We start from the raw sequence: 18717 nt of genomic DNA on the forward strand, positions 1-18717 counted from the left end.
TTTTTTTTCCTCATAAGATTTTAGGATTTTTCTTTCTTTTTTGAAAGATGTTCACCTTACCATCATTTTGGAAATAGCCCCTAGTGTATTACTTCATCGTTTTTTCTTCTTTTTAAGATTATTTCCAACATTTTTTATTTTTAGTTGGGTTTAACAATAAATAAAACGGCTTTTTGTAGCGATTCAGAAAACCGGAAAAATCAGTTATCCGGAATAGCGATGGTCCCGATCGATCCGGATAATCGGTTCCCTACTGTATATATATTTAAAACCAAAAAAAAAACCTGTTTAAATTTGTTAATGTATCACTTAGTAAAAAAAAAATTGCTTTTCAATTTTTTAAATGCATGAATTAATAATAACCTGTTTATTAATATATAAAGCATGCAACTATATTTGAAAAATTGATCTTTTCAGACTATATTATTTAAATTTCTATTTGATTTAATATCATTAAAATGCATAAAAACATTACTAATAAAAATTACTTTTTGAAAAAACCCGCTTAAATTTTTCAATAGTACTTTAAAATTATAAAATTCGAGTTTCTTTTACTTTACAAATATTAAAAACTTAATCATATACATCATGCAACTTTATTTGACAAATTTATGCTGCACAATAAATTATATAAAAGTAAATATGCAACACTAAGTGTTAATAAAAATATATTTTTTTTAGAAAAAACCCACTTACCGTTTAAAGTGGGTTTTTTCAACGTTAGCCCGCCCAATAAAACCCGGACGGTTTATTTCAAAGTGGGCCCACTTGGCAAACCATGTGTTTATGCAACTATTACTACCTATAATTGCTGTCAACATGTCTTTTTTTTTATCTCGTTTTATAACCGTCATTGAACAGCCGACCCAATTTTTTGGGTTTACAACTACTAATGTTCAACTCCGTAGCCTTGTCGTTTTAAGCACAATCCAGAAGATAAAGGAACTCCTGGATCGAGTATTAAGAGAAATTCGCCTTCGTGGAGGGAGCTACCCGCATTTGCTTTACATGGAGAGGAAAACCTCCTGACGGCAAGGAGACTCTAACAAACCCACGATCCGTCTACCGCCGAGAATATTGTACGTCAGCACTGTGGTCAGTGCAAGTCGGATGTGGGATTTGCATGGACCAGCGACTGCTGGGATTCAAACCCGGTTCACCTCATTGGAAGGCGAACGCTCTATTACGTGAGTCATCATGGCTCTCGGGCATGCATTGTAACAATAAGTTGGAGAAGAACTTTAATAAATAATAATTCTAAATAGTATGTTTATTTTTTGCACTTTAATTATCATGCAGGGCTCGTGTTGAGGACATCATATTGTTAGCCAGTAAATTAACCAAATATCAAAAGTCTTAACCAAAGACAAATGTTAAGACTTCAGTCGAGGGAGGGGAAATGTGGTATTTATTGCATTTAGAATTTTATTTTTGTAATAAAAAATAATTTTCTATCTTTTATAACAATATAAAAAACAAAATTAAACAGTAAAATTTTTTTCTCCATTTTTGGTCCATATATTGGCGATCGCAACACTCGAATACGCCAGTTTCATGCCTTTAGCCCTTCTCCTTTCCCTCTCCTCCTCTTTTCAGTTGTATAGGAATGTACTACAATATTTCCCTTTTTCTTAATATTTTTTCTTTTTATTTAATTATTTATTTTGATTTATTTATTATGTGATACTTTTCTTTAGAACTATGTTTAATGCAGTTTTCAGTTCCATATAGTTTTGTTTTCCAACTTAAAAGATTTTAATTTATATGAAAATCAAGAGAGAAACTAACGTACTGCTTCCTTTATGACTTTCCACATTGCTAATGGGGAAAGCATGGGGAGTGTTGCCATAGGTAGAGAGTTCTACTCTACGCCACCTGCAGCCCATTTCGATCACCAATATCACTGTTAAGGGGTTAAACAGGGTTGTCCTTTAACAGGGGAGAACCCAGGAAGTACAGGGAAAAATCATCTAAAATAACAGGGAATTTTGATTTAACTGGGAAAACATAGGGAATTTGGTTTCTTAAAAAATGGTGACCCCTCAAAGTGCAATCTTATGAAATATCTAAGGATGATATTTACAGCTATACTAAACTATTACTCTAGCATTATATTTTTTGAGCAGGTTCAGCTTGGTTCCTCTAATTATAAATAGTATAGTTAGCAACTCAAGCAAGAGGACAGTGTTTCTCCTTTTAATATATTGTGTAAAATATATATTCTCCAGATTTGCTGAAAAAATATTTTTTTAATCATAATATTTTTAAAAAGATATTATGTTTTATTTATTTATTTTTAGTCAGTTGTCGTTGACATGGCTGACAAAGAAAAGTATGACGCAAGCAATCCTTTAGTCATTGTTTCTAAAAAGAAATCTCATAAACCAGTTGAAAAACAGAATACACAAACTTCCAAAAAACCATTATCAAAAAAACAAAAGAAGAAGCTTGAAAAAATTCTAGAGGCAAAGAAAAAGAAGCAAAATGTAAGTTTTTTTTTTAATTTTTTGGTTTACATTGTGTGCAAAATTGGTATTCCTTCATTGATTCGATCAAATATTCATTTTATCCTATTCTACTTATTTTTCTAACTAATTTTTGATTACTGTTTGTGTATATATATAACTTGTATGTAAAAGCTTCAATTAATCTTTTTATGTTATTCCTTTTCTGTAAATCCTTTTCTTAATTTCTTATTCAAAATGAAGTACTTCCTCACACTGTTAAGTTCACATCCGGTCCTTTCATCTATTTTTGGTTCAAGTATGCATTAATTAAACGTAAAACATTTTCCCCTTTGCTCTTAGTGGAAATTGCGCGACCTTTTTAATAAACTAATTACAATTACTAAGATTTCCCTAAAGCGAGACATTTTTATTTTCTCTGCAAGATTTTTCCTGATGTTTATGGAACAGCATGACGATTTCGACTCACTCTCTTTTCTCATCATCACATAATGATTAAATAAAATAAATTTGCTCTTTTTAAAATCCTGTGCCTGTTTGTTCTGCCAGCCTTTCATATATACATACAGGGGTCTGTTTAAAAGAAATTCGGGTCCATTAACGGACCCTTCGCAAAATATCTTTTCATAAAAACGGATTCTTCACAAATTTGTTTATCTTTATTATTTTGTTAATCAAATAAACCCTTTCCCTGGGGGGGGGGGACATTTCGAAGCAAACTAAGTTTTCCTAGTTTGCCTAGGTTTAAATCTCAAGTGTAGTATTCTAAGAAAATATTTACAAACATTGTGCAGATTCTTATTGATATTAATTGATATTTTTTTTGTTTGTAAATAAATAATTGATCCATTTATATTTATTCATAAAATTAATTAATAGAATATTATGTACATAACAATTAATTCCTGGCAATTTTTTATAAAATATTATAAAGGGCAATTATTAATAATTAATTTCCTGGCAATTTTTTATAAAATATTGTAAATTTTAGAATTGTTTAAGTTTACTGAATGTGTAACACATTTAAAGTAATATGTGGTGGTTGGTTGTATCCAGGAGATGAATAGACGGGGTTTACATTTTAATTGGTATTTTATTTAATATTTAATTATAAAGTACACAAGGGAAAGTATAAAATAAGAGCAGTGCGTCTACAATGGCGGTTATGCTTTTTCTTCGTGTGAAAATGACAGAGACAGTTACTGATCGTAACTGTCGCGGTTACGATTAAGTTAAGTTCAGTCGCCGCACAAAATGTGAGTGATTTTATTTCCATTATTATAAACCAGGGGTCTGTTTAGATGAAATTTGGGTCCTTCACAAAATATCTTTTCATGAAATCGTAGAGTGGAGACACTGTCCAACCACAGTATTTAAGAGAAACCAGGAGTCTGTTTAGATGAAATTTGGGTCCTTCACAAAATATCTTTTCATGAAATCGTANGACGGTTCGAGACAAACTAAGTTTCTCCAAGTTTTAATTCCAATTGTAGTATTCTAGGAAAATATTTCTAATTTACTAACGAATTAAAATATTATGTACATAAAAATTAATTTCTGGCAATTTTTTTTAAATAAAATATTATAGAATTTATTAAGTTTACTTCATGCATAACACATTAAAAGTGATACACTACTAAGTTGTGTTATTTAAAATATGTCCATTGTAATGATTAAAAATGTGAGTGAGATTTTGTTTCCGTCATTAGTTCGAAACGAATATTCTGCTTTGAGCAGTATGGGATAAATTCCAAATATTTGTATGTTGCATCTCTAATTTAGTAGCAGCAATTGTTGAGCAGAATCTTGTATCAATTTATAATTTAAAAACTTCTTGAAAAGGTTTTTAGCAATTTTTGCAATAACAGGACCCTATTTGCACACATTCACGAAAGCAGGACTCTGGTTGAAAGAATGTGACTTAACACTTATTTTATGTTCTCAGATTATGAATAGTTTTTTCACAATTTTACAAAAACAGGACCTTTTACAAAATGCCTGGACAGACCCCTGATATAGTTATAAATTATAGAATATTTTACTCTTCCACTTTCTATGGACTTAGCATGGGTGCCACTCATCAGTCTTGAGAAAAAGTCCCTGAATTCAATACAATAATTAATATCTTTCTAATTTGTTTTTCTGAATTTTTCAAAGAAAATATTTTCGTATTTTGCTTAAAAAATTAACAAATAGTTTTGGTTAAAAATAATTTAAAATAATATTACTTTTTAATGAAAATGTTATTTTTCGTCATTGCAAAAGAAGCAAACAATGATGTGACATCACAATGAAAGAATCATTACGATAATACTTCCGACGTCTTCAGTGTTGACTCTGTGTCAGTTTGTTTTTTCCCCTCNTATATTTACTTTTTTTTTTTTTTTTTTTTGAAATTTTGAGAGAATAGAAATCAAATTGAGATTATTTTTTTAAAAAAATAAAATTTATAAAGCTTGGGCTAAATATTCTGATAAGTGAAAAATATGTAGAGAAATATGTCTATGAATGACTCCAAGAAGAAATGGGTAATTTTTTTACAGCAAATGGTGTAAAAACGGATATGAGGTGGCTTTTATATTTGTTTTGTTTGGTTTAAAAAAATATGTAACTATTTCTTTAAATTAAACGAGTCATTTTCATGGAAAGATGCTTTTTAAAATCATTGAGCAATATATTACTGTTGAACAGACGGTGAAAAAACTAAGTTTAGTCTTTAAATTGGCGCACATGATTGTACACCATTTGAACTTTTATTTTTAAACCCATTTTTTAAGAAAAATTCAACAATACCTACTATTAATCATTTTTTTCTACTATTCTTACTATTAGTTTAGCACTCTCCCAATATATCTTGTTCAAATTTACAATAAAATACATTTTATTCATCCACTCAAGTTCAAATACATTTTTTTTAAAACTCGTACTGGATGACACTTGTATGTTAATACAGTTTTTTCAAATATTTAATTCATTCATTAAATAGGGATGAGCGAAATGGAATTTTCTGATGGGTTAGTCATTGTTTTAAATTTTACAAATTCAGTTTTTCAAATTTATTAAAGATAACATCTGAGATTATTTCTAACTTATAACTTTCTAGCTCTATTCGAACAAAAATAAAATAGTTTATGGCACGCATCTCAATATTTAATTATTTTATGTTTGCTGTGTCAGATAAATTCAATAAAGAACATTACGCGCGTATGGTCCACATCACCAAATTTATACTTTTATAATTGTCTGATTCCATGTGCCTTTTTTTTCCACTATTCTTACTATTAGAGTTCACACTCTCCCAATATATTGTTTAAATTTTCAATCGTTAATAAAATACATTTTATTCATCCACTCAAATGTATTTTTTTAAACTTGTAGCGGATGATGTCGATAGTTTTTTAATTATTTATTAAAAAGTATTTTTTGTTGAAGGAATTTACTTTTATATTACAGTACAGAACCCGTTATCCAGAAATCAGAGAACCGGAAAACCAAAAAACCGATACGAAATTCGATACATTTTCCCGCCATTTTTAAAAAGAAGTTTTTTTTTCCTCATGAAATTTTAGGATTTTTCTTTCTTTTTTGAAAGATGTTTGCCATACCATCATTTTAGAAATAATCATTACTGTATTACTTCATCGTTTTTTCTTCTTTTTAAGATTATTTCCAAATATTATTATTTTTTTTAGTTGGGTTTAACAATAAAAAAAACCGGCTTTTTCTAGCGATTCAGAAAACCGGAAAAATCAGTTATCCGGAATAGCGATGGTCCCGATCGTTCTGGATAATCGGTTCCCTACTGTACTTGTTTCTGCGTTGTGAAGAATGGGAACAAATATTATCGTGACTAAATATAATAAATGGGCAATTTTTTTGCCAATTGCTACCCGATTCAAACCCACCACGTGGCAGAATTTTTTCGAGCTATTTGCGGCAAATTACTTTAGCACTGATATCTTTCTGCAAGATACTTTTAGTAATAACAAGTATATAGGTTACTAATTTAAAGTAACAGAAGTGTTGCATTTACAGAGAAAAAAAACTTATCGGATAAAATAAAATTGTATATAATTCTTTAAGTGAATAGGTACTATCTTTTCATATTCTAATTCGGTGGGCAACATTCTTGCATTCTGTAGAAGGAAAAACTTGTAATTATTTCCTTTTGCGCACTTTGTAAGTCATCATCACATTAAGAAAATAATTAAAAATCGAGAAATCCGTAGCTGTAACTACCGAAAAAAGTTCGATGGCAAATCTCTTCGAGAAGAAGTTGCTTAATGTGTGTGTGGAAGAATCTTTCTGCAAGGACTACGATTATGTCATTGTGTCACCACAATTCTGCCACGGGGGCGCCCCATATTTTCATTTTGTTATTGTTTTAGTTAAAAATGTAGCCCATGTGCATTTTGTTACTAATTTTTTAAAATAAGTATAGAATTATGAAAATTGTCTTAAAATTACTATTTTACACTTGTTTTCATGATTTTAGCTATGAACCTTGTACAGGTTGGTAGCGTGGGTAGCAGTCAGTGATGTGAAGATTTTGGCATCACGATGTATCGCCACTCTAACATCTCACTATTTTGTAACATCTCAATGTTTCTTTCACTATTTTGTTTTTGTGTAATTTCAAATTCCTGCACTTTCTAATTGACAAATTGAGGCAATTATATTCTTGTAATGAACTCAACCCTCAGTTACCTTACAAAAAATGTTAAAAGTTATCAATAGATTGTACTTTTTTTAATAAAAAAAATCAATAAATCACAACAGTGACATGATATATTGGTAATACAAGATTGAATAACTTGTACAGGAACATCGCACATGTCTCTGTAAATTGCAATTTTTGATGTTTTGTAAAATTGCAAATTCTAACATCAAACCGCCGATGATTTCATAGTATCGATATTTTCTGAGCTTCTGATTATTGCCCTGTCTTCCTATTATATTTTATATTTATATTTTATGTGTGTTTATATCTTGTGTTTATATTTTATGGTATGTTTCATTAAAAAATATTTTGGGTAGCCCAAAAGTTTAGCATATATATGTTATTTCATGACCTAATATAATAATATTCTCGATTATAATAATTTCTTTTTAGGCCTATAATAATTTCTTTATGAGTATAATATGAGTGACTTTATGAGTATAATAATTTCCTTTTATGTCTATAATAATTTCTTTATGAGTATACGAATATAATAATGGTATTTAATCATGTAGTTATTATATTTATTTCGATACAGAGAGCAGAACTATTGAAAAAACTATCTGAAGTTCAAGCATCTACAAATATTTTAAATCATCTAACGTCTACTGCTGATATGCAAACATTTGGAATTAAAAGGTAACTGATGTTTTACTGTTATTTGTTTTTCCCTTAAACCACTAATCAGTATTCAGTGGTTACACTTAATACAAAAATATAATATTTGATTTTTTTAAAAATTAAATTCATGAGTACCATAGTTATGTATGAATTTTGGGTATTTACCCAGATAAATACATTTGGTCTTAAATTATCAAAAACCTGTTATTTTTCATCGATTATCAGGGGTGTGTCCAGGGTACTTCACAAACTCAACTGTACTTTTAAAAAGCATTCTTATTGCAATCGATTGTCTTTTAACAAAAGTTTGATCATATGGTGGTATCTCTTTTAAAGGCTCTATAAAACTGTACTCAAGCATTATCTTAAGCACTATTGTAAATTTATTTTAACAGAACTTTATTTTTTATGAAGCGTTTTTTTTTTCTCTGTGAAACTTTTTTCTGTGAGGCCTAGTTGAGAATAACTTCTAGTGTTAAATGCATGTTTTTATTAAATTCAAGTTGAAATTTAACTATGATTTTTATGGATTTTTAAATTTGGATGCAATTTTAAGGTCAAAATTTTACAATAGCAGAATTATGATTTCTATTTGTAGAGAAAAATTTTTAAAATATTTTCTTATTTTGCCATATTTTTGTGTTGATTTTTTAATATAATTTTTTATTTTCACAAATTATGTCTAAATTTTCACAAAGTAGGTATCGCTCAAAAAGGGCCCTTGTTTATTATATAAGGTCCTACTAAATTTGGAGCATTCGTAAAGTTATCATTTCACCTCCTTTTTTTATAAATTTTTACAGTACAAATGATACAGTGACTGAAGCACACTTCTGTGCCGCTCTTAAAATTGAGGCAGTCTCTCTTCATGAATTCAACATTGGAATTAAAAGGATGTATGTGTAAAGAATTTTTTGTTTAAAAAAATAATAATAATAATTTCATCAGAAGAGTGAAAGGAAAATTTTTTTGGCTGTTAATTTATTATTTTGGGGTTTACTAAATAGGCAGGGCTCTTCTGGGAGAATAGGGATTTTTTCGTCTTTTATAAAATGGTGACCACTCAAAGCGTGGGGATATTTAAGGATGATATTTTGTTTATTATAAGCAGCAGGGGTGCTACGCCTGCGCCATTTCCGACAAACTGAGACAAAACGGCATAACTGCGCCATTTTGCGACATTCAGCTCAGTTTCTGTCAAAGCTGTGCCATTCTGAGACAAAACGTCCAAAATTTGACAAACCTGAATTCAGTTTCAAAAATTAATCCGCATCGCCGTGAGTCATTGGAGAGCATTTTGCCGTTCACGCCTCCTAAATACGTCATTTAAATGTCAGAAATTCCGTTTGGCAAATCAGCTATTGGAATGCATATAGAATATGCGTTTTGTGTCTACAATTGGATTATGTACGGCAGTGAGTAGCAATCAGTATCGTATGCACGTGATCTTGTAAAAAAAGAGGGTATTCTTCCCTTATACTATTGGTTATTATCTTGCTTTTTTTTCTTAGGAAACTGTGCAGTGCACATAATTATTCAGGGATGAAAGACTTCCGCAAAAAAGCGGAAATCCGCTTTTTTCTCCCAATTTTTAAAATTTCCGACCATCTTCCAAAAACTAAAATTTTTAGGGAGTCCAATTAGAGAAACCCAAGCCGCCGGAACGATAGTCGGATTACCGCGACTTCCGCTATAGAGTGGAAAGGAGTCTAAGCGTTTCGTTTCGACCGCCGATATTTGATTTATTTTTGTTTGGCTGATTTTCGGAATTTTAAATATTAGGAACTGCGCTGGAATATGCTAAAATTGCGATTTTTTATCAGACGATTTTAATATCAATCATCGATTTTCGTATTTAACTGATTTAAAGCTTGCGTGTTGCAATTTTTTTTACAATAATTTAAAAATCGTACTAGCAATTCCTATTCACTCAATTTAAAAATTCAATATCGCGATTTTAAAATCTAACGTCGCGATTCGTATTCACGCATTTTTAAATCCAATATTGTGATTCGTTATCACGCAGTTGTAATATCAGATCTCGTTTTTCGTATTTGTACGCTATTTAAAAATTACTCATTGCGATTCGTATTCACGTGATCTAAAAATTATTCATCGTGATTCTTATTTACGCAATTTAAAAATTCAATATCGCTATTTGTATTTTCGCGTTTTTAAAATCCAACAGCGCTATTCTTATTCACGTGATTTTAAAATTCAAAATCGTGATTCATATTCACGCGATTTTAAAATCCAAAATAGTGATTCATATTGACGCGATTTTAAAATCCAATATCGTGATTTGTGTTTTTTAAATCCAGCTGCGCGATTCATATTCACGTGATTTTATAATCCAAAATCGTGATTCATATTCACGCGATTTTAAAATCCAATATCGTGATTTGTGTTTTTAAAATCCACCAGCGCGATTCATATTCACGTAATTTTATAATCCAAAATCGTGATTTTAAAATCCAATATCGTGATTTGTATTTTCGTGTTTTTAAAATCCAACAGCACGATTCATATTCACATGATTTTATAATCCAAAATCGCGATTCATATTCACGCGATTTTAAAATCTAACTGCACGATTCATATTCACGTGATTTTAACATCCGATATCGTGATTCATATTCACGCGATTTTAAAATCCAATATCGTGATTCATATTCACACGATTTTGAAATCCAATATCGCGATTCATATTCAAGCGATTTTAAAATCCAATATCGCGATTCATATTCACGCGATTTAAAATCCAATATCGCAATTCATATTCACGCGATTTTGAAATCTAGTATCACGATTTTAGAAAGAAGTAGAATTAAGTTTTTTCTTGAATTAGTTACTGTAAAGATGTGATATATTTTTCTACAGTTGTTGCATTTAAACAATTACTAAGTGCATTCATAATTACATTTTATGATTGTATATTGAGCTATATAAATTAAGAGAACATAGTTAACTAACTGATCTTGTGATTGCAAGAAAGTACAATCTACTAGTCAATGCCAATTAACTAAAAAGTTTACTTTTATACTTAATAAAGGATACAAGTAATTTTAGAAAGAAAAGTATATTTACAGTGTTTTCATTACAGAAAAAAATGGGAGAGAATTTCTCGCTCTTTCTCAAAAACAGGGTGAGATTTCAAAAAGTTAAGTGAGATTTCTAAAAATTTAAAAAACACGAATAGACTTGGGAAAAAATATTTCTTTAATTATAATACATTTTTAACATCTTCTAATTTCTAAACCATTGAATATTTTTATTGCATCATCATATGGAAAATGTTCTACATCTACTTTTTCATCAACTATTCTCATTAGGTTGCTCAAATGCTCATCAGTCAAATCTGTTATGATATTTTGTTTTAATTCGGTTTTGAGTGCTAAATGACAGGTGCTGAACTATTCGGAATCACTAATTAAATTTGTGGCATTGTGCACTTTCCCATCCTCTACATCTGCCAGTATAGGCTTTTCAATTATTTCTGTTATAGTATAGTGAAGTTCGTTGAAGTTATATCCATGTTCATACTTCTTGTTAGGTCTTCCAGCCTAGTTTTCACAGACTTCAACTTTTACAAATTGCTGTAAATTGTTGGTGAGGGAGTTCTGTAATTCATTTACAGCTAAAAATGGAGCTAACTTTAAACAACTTATTATGAAGGACTCTTTTTTTTTTTTCTCAACACTTGTGCAAACTTCTCGCATTAATCATTTTTTAATGCGAGAAAAGAAAAAAATATGCGAGATTCTTTCGTTCTCGCACTGTACTCATAACACTGATTTATATGTGTCTTTTTAAATTGTTTATAATAGTTTTTTTATATTTCTGTTTTGATATAAAAATGTATATATGCTAATTTTTGGCTATTAAGTGCTCCGTAAAATTTTCTTGAAAAATTCCTACCTAAAATATTTCAAAATTTCACTGCACCTCCTGAATTCTATCAAAGAGTGGTTTTTCTTTTGTGTTATTTACATTTTCTTAAACTCTCATTATTTAATTGCTGAATTTCTCTTTTAATTATTGAAATCTGTAGACCTTCCATTGTAACTGAATAGTTATATATTTTGAGATGAAATTTGAGCTCAAAATAAAATGGGTATTTTCCCTTTTGAATTACCAAAACTAAATAAATATTTCTTTTTAGAAAGGTTACACCATTTTATTTTAAAAAATAAGAAAGTTAAAATTTACTTTGTACAGATACTATTCATTACAGATACTATTCATTGGCATAAGTGATAAATGCAATATATATGAAAACAACAGAGTCCACAAAACAATTTTGTGGACTCTTATNTTTCTTTTTGGAAAGTTTACACCATTTTATTTTAAAAAATAAGAAAGTTAAAATTTACTTTGTACAGATACTATTCATTACAGATACTATTCATTGGCATAAGTGATAAATGCAATATATATGAAAACAATTTTGTGAACTCTTATAATCAATCATATACAGGTTTTTTAAAATCCTAGCAATAGTGAATGTATGTATAATTGTAGTACTCCTAGTATGCTATTAATGGTTTTATGGATCCTGAAAATTATCTTTATATTGTTATCAAACTGAGATAAACTGAGTCAAAAAATAATTTTAGCTGAGACAAACTGGGCCAAAAAGAGATTTTAACTGAGACGAAATGCAATTTCTGGTGAGACAATTTGATATTTTGCGAGTAGCACCCCTAAGCATTATTTATTTTAAGTTGGTTTAGCTGTTGCTTATTTCACGCAATTATAACTAGCCCAATATAGCTCACACAATGATTGCCTCTTAATATACAGGGAATTGTTTTTTAAGGATTTGAGTGACTGAATATGTTTTCAGTTTATGATTTCAGGTTCCATTTTCATGGTGTTAATATTTCAGAAAATTATTTATATTTTAGAGTTTGTCTACTACAACAATATTTTGTGAGCATTCTTTATAAAGTTTTCTTCACTTTAGATTGGCGAATGAATCTCTTCGTGTACGTAAGCGGCAAAAAATTAGCAACATTAAAGGATTGAAGTCAAATAGAGAGTCTGATGAATCGCAAGTAGATTCCAGTGAAAGTTCAAGTGACGATCAAGTCGACGTAATTACAACAGAGACCACAAAAGAAAAATCTCCAGCTAAGCGGCAAAAAATTAGTAACATTAAAGGATTGAAGTCAAATAGAGAGTCTGATGAATCGCACGTAGATTCCAGTGAAAGTTCAAATGACGATCAAGTCGACGTAATTACGACAGAGACCACAAAAGAGAAATCTCCAGCTAAAGAAGTGAGAAAAGAAAATGAAACAAATATTTCTGGAGAAAATGTGATTTCAGATAAACCTACATGCACGCCTACAATTTTTGTTCCAGTTTATCGTAAGCCTGAAATTCAGGTAAGAAAAATTTTCCACATTCTTTTTGTTTTATCTATGCAAGAATAATTGTGTATTGCAGTTAAACGCATTCCTTGTACCACAATTTTTTCGGGTATTCTGCGAGAAAACTCTCTATCACTAACATCTTTCTGCAAGATACTTTTAATAATAACGAACATATATGTTACTAATTTATGCTACTAATATATGTTACTAATTATTATCAAAAGCAATGTGTTTGCAAAGAAATAAATTATCTATATTGGATTTAGATACTGTGGAGAAATCATTAGTAATAACTGTCAAAAAGTCGATAGAATCATTGCCTTAATAAGTATATACTCAATTGCACGATTCGATTTTTCCATAGTGTTTGAAATATGTTGGGATATTTAAAATCCACAGGAAATATACAAACAATATCGATAACTGCCGAAAATACAATCGAAACATTACATCGATTTACGATCCTGTCGGCCTAAATTGAGCGCGTCAAAAAGTGATTATCTGAAAGCATGATTCAAATATTACATGTAAATTTCTGCAGAAAGGAAAATCTTTTCTACTAAAATCTTTCTACTAAAACCCTATATCATTCTGCAGCGATGTTGCAGTGTCTCTGCCATGGGGAGTGTGTTTAGTATTATCTCTAATTTAATGAGATATTGACTGCTATCTCTAATTTAATTTTTTTTTAAGTGATTAGTTTTAAAAGCTTTATAAACAAAAATATATAAACTTCACATATTTTAAGATTGTTGTACTAATCTTTCCATATTAAGTAAAATAAGATCTGTGAAAGGAACATATTTCAAAATAATTCTATTTTTATCTTTTTTTTATTACATGAATATTACTTGTATAAATAAATCTAATTTAATTTAGGCTGTAAGCGAAGCTCTTCCAATTTATTCTGAAGAACAACCTTTGATAGATGCCATCAAAGAAAACTTAGTTATAAGTGTTCATGTTATAATTGCAATAAATTAGCAGTTCTTTTTTATTATCAGTAAAATAGCATAATTAATAATTATAACAGTATCATGTTTAATGTAGTATCTTTAAGTAGGTATGTTTATATAACTCAACTCCATTTTGTTGTTGTAAGTCTTAATGTGTTTTAATGAATCAATTTAGGCTGTGAGAGAAGCTCTTCCAATTTATTCTGAAGAACAACCTTTGATAGAAGCCATCAAAGAAAACTCAGTTATAATTGTTCATGGAGAAACAGGAAGTGGTAAAACGACTCAAGTGCCGCAATTTTTATATGAAGCTGGTTTTACTCAGTAAGATTTTATCCTTCGTTCTTTACATTCTTTTCGTGTGTCATTAATATAGTCCAGAGTTTGATGACCTGGAATAGGGTTGCCTTTCCTCAGGGAGAACAGGGAAAACCTGGTAAATACAAGGATGAAAGACTTCCCCAATCTGCTCTTTTTCTTCCCAAATTTTTAAAATTTTTGACAATGCTTCAAAAACAACCAGTGTCAGTTGTAAAAATTAAGCTTTTATTTTTTATTTTTGTCCACTTTCATACCTGTAAATACAGGGAATTTAAAAATACAGGGAAAATGCAGGAATTTTTGAATTGTTCCTTACAAACTGTATTTCTTATTTTGTCTTTTAAAAATTGCAGACCTCTCAAAACACTGTCTATGGGATATTTAAAGATAATAGTTCAGCTATATTATATTGTTTAATTTATTATAGCATTATTTGTTTTATGTTGAGCTGTTTCTTATTTTTCCGGCAACTAAAACTAGAATCTTTATCCTAATATAGTTCGCAATAGCGCAGTGAATGTTTATTCCTTTTAATATATTGTGTATAATATGTGCAAGGAGAACACAGGGAATTTTTTTTACAGATATTAGTGGTAACCTAGATTTTCTGATGTCGAATTTTATGACAAAAAAATATATGTATGTAAAGATATAATGCCTATTTATATTTTGTAGTATGTACTGACAAAGCTTTATTAATTGTTTCTGAAGACATATTTATTTGATTTTCGTTAGAAACAGCATGCTGATTGGCATCACTGAGCCACGGAGAATTGCTGCCATGAGTATGGCGTCCCGAGTTGGAGAAGAAATGAACATGCCAAATGCAGTCTCTTATCACATACGTTATGAGAAGACTGTTAATCCTGAAACTCAAATAAAGTTTATGACAGATGGCGTATTATTAAAAGAGTTGAAGCAGGTACTTCTTTTTCTCAAATCCCGTTTTAGTGCGAATTCCTAGGGACTGTACAATAATGCGAATTTGATATAATGAATTTCAACATTTACCAAAATTATTTTGGTTCATCGAAATTTTTCTCATAAAAAAATTATATATATTCCATTTAATGACAGTTATTTGCACTCAACAACATATCAAATTCAAAGTTTTAAAATCTCACAAAAACAATTAAATAAAAAGGATTACTTACTTATGAGAAATGACATAATTTTTCTCAGTACAGATGATTTAGAAGGAGTAGAAATTACAAAATTCTCCAAAATGATGCACATTTTCAATCAACTAAACAGGAAATTACTTTTTTTGGTAAGGCCACAAGTATTTTTACTTCTTCAAACATGAATGGGTTTAGTCTTTTCAGGATGGTCCCTTCTGAGTGATTTGTCTTTTTTGACATGCCCCCTTCGTATCTAATACTTTTTATTCTAAAGAAGTAAAAGTATTTGAATTCTGAGATCTTTTGAAGAATGGAAAAATGTTTTGATCTCTGAGAGAAAATGAGAACTGTCACCTTTATTTTCACCTTCGTTAAATCGGATTACCAATTTCGTAATATTATTATTATTAATCATTGTTGAGGTTCACATTTGGGGATGTATATAAGATTGTTTCCAGAATTCAGTACAGCAATGGAAGACAAAAATATGTATATTTTGTCATGGATGTTAAGGGTTACCACTATAATCACCTGACTTCCATTTTTCTCTCCTCGACTCAAAAGTTATGATATTTAATTCAGAAGAGGTTGCATTTCAGCAACTTGCTCAGAGGTTTCTCTTTACAAGAGGAATTATGCCGCTTCCTCCCCCCCCCCCCCAAATTTTTTTTCAACAGACAAACAGAACAATATACTATTTAATCTTATCGCTGTAATTTTTTTTTATCTTATTATTTATAGCAGTTTTTAAAAAAATATTATCTTAGATCAGTGTTAAAAAATTTTTTCAGCCGGAGAACCCTAAATAATCGATCTTTTCGGCGGAACGACAAATTTATAATTAAACAGGGTTGCTACTCCACAGGGAAAACCTGGAAATTAAATATCACCTAAAATAACAGGGAAAATGCAAGGAATTTTGAGTTTTTCTTTAGAAACTGAAAAATTACAGGGAATTTTGTTTCTTATTTTGGTTTTTAAAAAATGGTGACCACTCAAAGCACTTTCTATGGGATATTAAGGATAATATTTCAGCTATACCAATATATTTCATTTACTATAGCATTATATATGTAAATTCAGCTTTTCCCTTTTTTTTTTCTCTATGTTTTTCCAGTAATTAAAATTAGTATAATAGCTTAATATAGCTCACTCATTTTCAGAGCTCACTCATTTTTCCTCTTAATATATTATGTATAGTATGTACGGGGAAAACACAGGGAATTTTTTCCCAGATTTGAGTGACAACCCTGATGGAACCCTAATTCCGTGTCTTTTAGGACACCGGTTTGGAAACTGCTGTCCTAGATAATTATTTGAAATCTGACTGTAATATTTGATCATTTATAATTTAAAAAATATAAAAATGAAAAACTTTATATATATATTTTTTCACATAAATTTTTTTCCTGTATTCCTTGTTTAAATTGCCATTTGTCCGTGTAATTTTTAAAGAAAATTCCAGCATATTTCTTAATGTATTTCCACATAATTTATATGACTCTAACTATGTCGAATTTAATATAATGTTTAAAAACAAAACGAAAAAATTGGTGAAGTTCTTTTAATAAGTATTTATATATACAGTTGAACCTGTTTATCTCGAACATCTCGAAAACCTCCCTAAAAATTTTATTATAATGTATTTTCCATGTTTATCTCTAAATTTTTTTTCAAAACCTACGTTTCTCGAATTTCTAATAATAGTGCACACATGTCAAAACTTTCTTTATCAGTAGAACTTACAGACAGAGATGAATTTCGTGAAGCCATAGGAAGTAGGGATGAACAGGTTGGGGTGTTTCTTGGAATTTCAATCACTATCCCTGCACTTTCTTAGCTAGAAAGGAATGCAATGACTCTGACTTTAATGTTGACATTAGAAGATTTTTTCAAATGGACAGCTGCCTGGCAACATGCGGAACTTTGACAATTGCGAAAATCATAGATCATATTGATAAACCAAAAATGAATGCAAAAGAGGTAGAAAAAGCTGTAGAATTTTACAAACTATTCCCGAATCCCAGGAAAATTTTGGTTATGAGAGATTTGCTGTTCTGTCTAATCTTAACAGAATAATCGAAACAAGGAAGGTTAGACGTCAAAAATTGAAAAAATGTTATGTAAATAGATGTATAGGGTATAATTAATTTACAGAAATGCTTGTATTTTTCTACTAAAAGCAATTAAAGCACTTTTAATCGGATTCCTTAATTAAATTTTATTTTTGTTAAAGTTCCTGTATAACTCAAAACCTCTTTACCTCAAATTTTTCGCCTTTCTCGGAAAATTCGAGATGAACGGGTTTGACTGTATAAGTAATAAATTAATAAAATATTTTGCTCCCAAAGGTGCCATATTAGTGCAAATTACCGAATTAGTAAAAAAATAAAAAAACGATCTTTAATTGCTTTTAATAATTTTTTAAATGTCTTTCAGGATTTCTGGCTTTCGAAGTATTCAGTTATTATTATTGATGAGGCACACGAACGTTCTGTTTACTCTGATGTATTAATCGGCCTTTTGTCCCGCATTATTCATCGTCATGAAAAGGAAAGAAAAGTGAGTTTTTTTTCTGTTTTTACGATTGTTAATTGTATACAAGTACCCCCAAGCAACTGCACGAAATACAGTCGGACCTCGATTTAACGAATCGATTGTGACCGACAAACCTGCTCGTTAAATCGAAGCAATTCATTAAATTGAATGTTAATTTTTGTAAAGAGTGTGGTATGTCAATGCAAAATACCTTTAGATATACAGATAATGAAAAAAAAGTGATTGTTTACCGTGAGCTTAGAAATTAAAAGTTATACCTCGAGCTTAAAAATTAAAAGTTATACGTTAGGAAAACAACTTAAAAAATATATTAATTCTTTAATGCTACTTGCATTTAAAACTTAATACGTAGATATGCATATTGTCACTTATTTGGAAAGAAATCCTGGATAGTGCCGTTTTAACTTTCCAAAATTCATTGTCTACATTTTCTTACATTGTAAGAACATCATCACTAAACTGGTGGGACAAAAAATAAATTTTCAAACTGTTCCAGCTGCATCTTGAAATGTCACCTTTTTTAAAATTTAATTTTCATTTCTTTGTCATCTTCACTGCTTTCAGAATCTTCATTTG

General features: G+C 29.7%; 1 protein-coding gene across 2 annotated transcripts in view; it reads left to right on the forward strand.

Annotated features, from left to right (window-relative positions):
- LOC107456411 (putative ATP-dependent RNA helicase kurz) overlaps positions 1-18717 on the forward strand; it is a 90759-nt gene that overhangs the window by 9299 nt on the left and 62743 nt on the right. For both annotated transcript variants that reach the window (XM_043053870.2, XM_043053869.2), the window contains exons 3-8: positions 2301-2486; positions 7724-7824; positions 12773-13196; positions 14316-14464; positions 15197-15383; positions 18022-18144. In XM_043053870.2, the coding sequence (XP_042909804.1) occupies positions 2301-2486; positions 7724-7824; positions 12773-13196; positions 14316-14464; positions 15197-15383; positions 18022-18144 (1170 nt within the window). The remainder of the gene's footprint in view (positions 1-2300; positions 2487-7723; positions 7825-12772; positions 13197-14315; positions 14465-15196; positions 15384-18021; positions 18145-18717) is intronic.

Source organism: Parasteatoda tepidariorum, chromosome 8 (assembly GCF_043381705.1).
Source record: "Parasteatoda tepidariorum isolate YZ-2023 chromosome 8, CAS_Ptep_4.0, whole genome shotgun sequence".
NCBI classification, from domain to species: domain Eukaryota; kingdom Metazoa; phylum Arthropoda; class Arachnida; order Araneae; family Theridiidae; genus Parasteatoda; species Parasteatoda tepidariorum.